At 30.9% G+C, this 6417-nt stretch overlaps 1 protein-coding gene across 1 annotated transcript; it reads right to left on the reverse strand.

Moving 5' to 3' along the window:
- Positions 1 to 3188: 3188 nt before the first annotated feature.
- On the reverse strand, positions 3189 to 5863 carry LOC104091384 (jasmonate ZIM domain-containing protein 1-like). The gene is made up of 5 exons (XM_009596709.4): positions 5447 to 5863; positions 4975 to 5143; positions 3951 to 4444; positions 3630 to 3687; positions 3189 to 3534 (listed from the first exon to the last, which is right to left on the reverse strand). The coding sequence occupies exons 1-5, from the start codon at positions 5607 to 5609 to the stop codon at positions 3411 to 3413; spliced, it is 1008 nt and encodes a 335-aa protein (XP_009595004.1). The 5' UTR covers positions 5610 to 5863; the 3' UTR covers positions 3189 to 3410.
- Between the last annotated feature and the right edge of the window lie 554 nt (positions 5864 to 6417).

Here is a 6417-nt window from a genome sequence, read left to right on the forward strand (position 1 = left end):
CACGTTTGTTGGTAATTTATCGTTGTAGACTTATGCCATGTTGTAACTTAGTTGAGACCGAAGAATAAAGTGTTTTATGAAAAAACCTCTTAAGAAAAATGTGCTTATTGTTATAAGAAAAATCAAATTATGATCTTCATATCAAATGCTTAATGACATATTCAATGACATATTTTTCTTCACTTTCCATGCCTATATAAAAATATTGTAATAGATAGAAAAATATACATAATTGAAGAATAAAATCTCTTCCTTCTCTCTATTTCTATTTCTTGTTCATGTTTTACTAAATTGCTTTTATTTCATAACAATATTTCTTGTTCATGTTTTACTAAATTGCTTTTATTTCATAACACTTATATTTTTATTTCACTAACCGGAGGAGACAACTTTTATGTCATAGAAGAGGTGATGCGCAATACTTTCAGAGTCTTTTTCGATCAAAAGAAGGGGAAAAAAGGTACTTTTCACTATCTCTATTATTCTTCTACATGTTTGTTTTATTCGTGTTTTATAAAATCTAAGAGTTAATTGTGTCACATTATAATGTGTTACTATAGATTTTTATCACGTTTGTTGGTAATTTGTCATTGTAGACTTATGCCATGTTGTAATTTAGTTAAGACCGAAGAATAAAGTATTTTATGAAAAAACCTCTTAAGAAAAATGTGCTTATTGTTATAACAAAAATCAAATTATGATCTTCATATCAAATGCTTAATGACATATTCAATGACATATTTTTCTTTACTTTCATGCCTATATAAAAATATTGTAATAAATAGGAAAACATACATAATTGAAGAATAAAATCTCTTCCTTCTCTTTATCTCCATTTCTTGTTCATGTTTTACTAAATTACTTTTATTTCATAACAACATTTCTTGTTCATGTTTTACTAAATTATTTTTATTTCATAACACTTATATTTTTATTTCACTAACCGGAGGAGACAACTTTTATGTCATGGAAGAGGTGATGCGCAATACTTTCGGAGTCTTTTTCGATCAAAAGAAGGGGAAAAAAGGTATTTTTCACTATCTCTATTATTCTTCTACATGTTTGTTTTATTCGTGTTATATAAAATCTAAGAGTTAATTGTGTCACGTTGTAATGTGTTACTATAGATTTTTATCACGTTTGTTGGTAATTTGTCGTTGTAGACTTATGCCATGTTGTAACTTAGTTGAGACCGAAGAATAAAGTGTTTTATGAAAAAACCTCTTAAGAAAAATGTGCTTATTGTTATAACAAAAATCAAATTATGATATTCATATCAAATGCTTAATGACATATTCAATGATATATTTTTCTTCACTTTTTATGCCTATATAAAAACATTGTAATAGATAGGAAAACATACATAATTGAAGAATAAAATCTCTTCATTCTCTCTATCTCAATTTCTTGTTCATGTTTTATTAAATTGCTTTTATTTCATAACACTTATATTTTTATTTCACTAACCGGAGGAGACAACTTTTATGTCATAGAAGAGGTGATGCGCAATACTTTCGGAGTCTTTTTCGATCAAAAGAATTGAAAAAAAAGATACTTTTCACTATCTCTATTATTCTTCTACATGTTTATTTTATTCGTGTTATATAAAATCTAAGAGTTAATTGTGTCACGTTGTAATGTGTTACTATAGATTTTTATCACGTTTGTTGGTAATTTGTCGTTGTAGACTTATGCCATGTTGTAACTTAGTTGAGACCGAAGAATAATTGTTTTTTGTTTTTAAATTGTTACTTATGAACCTTCTTCATTGCCCCTCCCCTTTCCCTCCTCGAGCCTCTGATCTTCCGAAAACAGTCTCTTTGTCTTCTTAAAGGAATGTGTAAGGTATGCGTATACTCTACCATCTCCAGACCTCACTTGTAAAATTACACTGGATTGTTGTTGTACTTATGAACCTTCTTCCCAAGTGCAAAAAGAGAAGTAAAGAAATCACTCGTTTGATCCTTTTTAGAGGGATGGGCGGTTCAAGCACATGCGGAGCCTAAGGCCAAAATTTAATATGAGACCTAAATTTTTAAAAGGAAGTTTTAAGATATATTTTTTATTTGAAATCTAATCTTCCCGCTTTTTGAGATATAAAGTTGTTAATAATCTTTTTTATAATCTATTTTTTCTAATAATTCTTTTTCAATTGATATTATAGACAACTCATTAGTCTTTCTTGAGATATTGTTGATTTTAGATAAGATATTATAGAGCAATAGAAATATAGAACTATTGGAAGCTTAAAAGTATTGTTGAACACTTAAACTAATAAAATCTTGGAGAAAGAATGTGAGTAAGAACAATAAAGAGAAAGACAAAATATGTAGAAGTTTTGAAATATGAAGAGATTGGGAAAAAGAAAGATTGATTTGAGTAAATTAAGAAAAGGGAAATAAAAAATTTACACGTTAGCTAATAAATGAGTAAAAATTAAAAAATCGAAACGTTTACCCAATTTTAAGTAAGTCAAATTATTACTTTATTTATAAATATATAAAGAGTTTTCTTTCTTTTTATATTAAAAACTCTACTTTTGTATTAAAACTACTAAATACTAGTTTTTAAACACCTATAAATCTATTAATTTTTAAAATTAGGGCCCCAAATTTGGGGCCTAAGACATAAGCCTTATCTGTTATAATATTGATTAGAGCGGGCCTTGTTAAGAGGTATCACGTCTCATCACCTCACCAACCCTATCTTAGTTACTATTCCCTTTTTTCTTCAGTGGACCAAATATCTGCTAGAAAAGATATTTTTGAATTCTCTACTCTCAAAAGTCAAACATTTCGTAAATTTCAAGACTTTCTCTCGAAGATTTTTTCGCTAAACGTTAGGTTGGCAACGAACGAAAATTGTATGCCAAGCTCAACGAAGATAAAAGTACTGTTACAGATGACTGAGAATTTGATACGAAAAATATTTTCCAAAAATGTTCAAAGTATTTCCCAAAAAAGAGAACAATCCGTCACTCTTTAAAATTTAGAAACAATTTCAAATAGATTAACGGGCGCCCCTGGAAATGAGCCACAAATTGTTAGCTCTTTGGAAATGCTAACAACTTAATTAAGTAAGACTTGGAAATAGTAAGACTTCTCAAAAATAATAAGTACCACAAATGTAATAATACTGAGAAGATTCAAAGAAAATATAACGCCTTCGTGAAGGAAAAACGTGAAAAATGAGAAATCAAATAATTAAATAAACATGCTATTTAAATAATGGAAAAGTCAAAACATTAGGTTGGCAATAAATAATAATTAATACATAAAGATGATCTGTAAGCTAAGCTTTGCTGGAAAAATTTCTTGAAATCACTGATCTAAATAATATTCTATACTATCTTTACTTTATCCAATCGCCAACCAAAAAGGTTCATGGAATTGCAACTGTGAGACTGTTTACTATAACTTGAAATTGAGATCAAGCTGATCTTCGCAATCCTTTGAAGATGATTCCCCATTATTATTTGAAGATAATGGTAACGGATTATTATGTACAACTTGGTATGGCGCTCTAGCCGTTGCCCTAAACACCAGGAAAAATAATGTAAAGGAAATATGTCAGATTTTCGGCGAAATGCTAAGGTAATAAAAACAAACAATTTTGCTTAAATTGCTTACCTATCTTTCCTCTTCTCAAGAAACCTATGTAGTGATGATCTTCTTGCAATAGGTAGCTCTGAGAAACCAAACATATAATGCATATGAGAAGCAGTCTTAGAAAATTCTCTTTCCGTTTAAAAAAAGTATGTAACACATTTCTACATTTGAAAACTCTTTTGACATAAATTTCACATTTTACCCTTAACAAAATAATCTAATAGCCATAAAAATGTGACCACAAGAGTATTTTTGGTAGGTGCCAAAAGTCGGTCGATCTCTTTTGTATCCAGCTAAATACTGTCATATAAAATGAAACAGAGAAAGAAATTAGATGCTCACCAGAGCTGCTAGTTCCAGGTGTCTGTGACTCAGTTTGCTGATGTTGTTCCGGCTGTTTTTGCGGTGCAGAAGAAGTTGATCCTGGTTTAAGCTGATCAGTTTTACTAGTACTAGAAACATGGACTAGCTGCTGGTGCTGTACTTGCGATGTAGCAGAACTAGACCCTGGCTTAAGCTGGTCATTTTTATTACTATAAGAAGCATGAATTTGCTGCTGCTTTTGTTGTTGTGGTGCAATAGAAACTGTACTTGGTTTAAGCTGATGATCAGTTTTATTACATGTCAAAGAAGCAGTGGCAGCAGCAGCAGCAGATGTGTTAATTTTGTCGATGGTTGTAGTATGAAAAGTGCCAAATGAACTCTGAGGGCATCCTTTACTAGCCAATAACATCACTGCTCTAGCTTTGTCAGCTGGAAAATCATCAAATACTATCACTTTACCATCATAGAACATAGTCAATTGTGCTGCCTTAGGCTCCTTTGGTGCCTCTTTGCTGTAAAAGGAAACCAACATAAATAAAACATGTGACATTAGCACCTCCTATTCACTATATATATATACATCGTTAAATCGTGCGCACTAATAGCTTGTTTGGCCAAGCTTCAAAAATCAGTCTATTTTGAAAAGTTTTTTTTAAAAAGTATTTTTCTCAAAAGTACTTTGAATGAGAATCAGTTTATGTTTGACTAATTAATTTGAAAGTAATTCTAAGCATCAATTAGTGTTTGACCAAACTTTTAAAAACTACTTCTAGTATATTTTCTCAAAATACTTTTCAAAAAAGTACTTTGGCTGGCTATAAACTACTTTTTTTCTGGTTCTACTCTACTCAAAATATTTTTTTTTATGTTAAAAGCTTGGTCAAACATTTGACAAAAAAAAAAAGTATTTTTTGCTTCGGAGAAGCGTGACCAATCAGGCTATAACTATGGGAGAAAAAATTTACAAAGACAAATAACCATACGTAAGCCTGAAAATTAAGCCGATTACATGTTACAACAGGTAAAGATACACGAGACAAACCTCGTGCTGGGCTCATTTACGGCCACCTCCATATCTCTAGAAGACTCTGTTGCAGCACTCTGAAGAACGGGATCTGTGGATTTTTGTTCTTGTTCTTTAGTTTCAATAGAGGGTTTTTCCATAATTGTCAATAAATCCATAGTTGCAGCTTCTGTACCATCACTTTTACCTGGAAAAAGAGCACAGTACAAGTGAGAACTTGGATCTCTTTGGGAGCAATATTTAATTCATTACAGATTTGGACTTCATTTGCTCCTTCTAAAACATCTTAAATTCAACATTTTTTCCAATTAAAAAATACCAGATCCTCCTGGTACACAGGTACAGTACCCCCCAAAATAAAATATTCAATCCACATATTACCAAATTTAGATGATTAGAATTACGCGGAGAAAAGAATTCTATATATGGAAACTCCATAAATGAACTAGATTATTTCAAATATTTTCAATTAAGTGGTGAAGATTATTACCTGAGATTTCAGATTTTCCAGCAATTCCGAGATTCAGATCTCTAATAGTAGCTTTTCCTTTAATAAACTGACTCAATAAATTACAAGTCTGCACGAAATTCCATCTCTCCGGCGCCTTACCGTGTCTTCTGCCGCCGTCAAAAGAATTTTTCGAATTTGACATGTTTTAAAAAAAACCCCAAAAATTCTACAATTTTGCAACTGAACAAGTTGTTCTGTTTATTCAGAAACTTTGAGCTAGAAAAGGAAAAATAAAGGCTCTACTTATTTCTGCTCTAATCTATTTCTGGTGTACAATAAAAAAGGAAATAAGAGGAGGAACATGTGAATGTAATGGTGTAGATGATAAGGTTGTAGGGTAGATGAAGGAAATTACTACACGCTTAGCTATTTTGGTGTTGTGAAAAATCCATCGCCATCACACAGCATGTTGGATAGACTTTTTCAACTTTCCATTAAACACGTTTTAATTGTTTCGGAAAAAATAATAAAATACTCAAATAATAATACTTTATAGGAAATGGAGGGAAAGGAAAAGGAAAAGAAAAAGAAAAAGGACTGTGTGGAGTAGAGGAATTCAAAGATAATGGTCGGCAGTGGGGGCTGGAAAGTTAGAACGTTAGAGTGCCTCTGGAAACACGTGCTTAAAATTCGAGATTTGTAGATTCTACCAGATCTTATTATTAAGGCGAGCCCTTCTGCTTCTCGGATTTAGCACTTTCCCCCTTCGTAGATAAGAACATTTACAATTTAACCATACTGTTATAAATAAAATTATATTTAAGATAAATATTTATATTTTAAAGAGATTTTAGGGTTTGTTACTCGGTGGCTAAGTCATTTTTTTTCTATAAATAGATGGGTTCTATATCAATTGTAATTCATCTCAATCAATAAAAATTTTCTCTCTACTTTTCTCTATAACTCTTCTTCTTCTTTTATTGTTTTATAACACGTTATCAGCATGAGAC

This window comes from Nicotiana tomentosiformis, chromosome 3 (genome assembly GCF_000390325.3).
Source record: "Nicotiana tomentosiformis chromosome 3, ASM39032v3, whole genome shotgun sequence".
In the NCBI taxonomy this organism is placed as follows: Eukaryota; Viridiplantae; Streptophyta; class Magnoliopsida; order Solanales; family Solanaceae; genus Nicotiana; species Nicotiana tomentosiformis.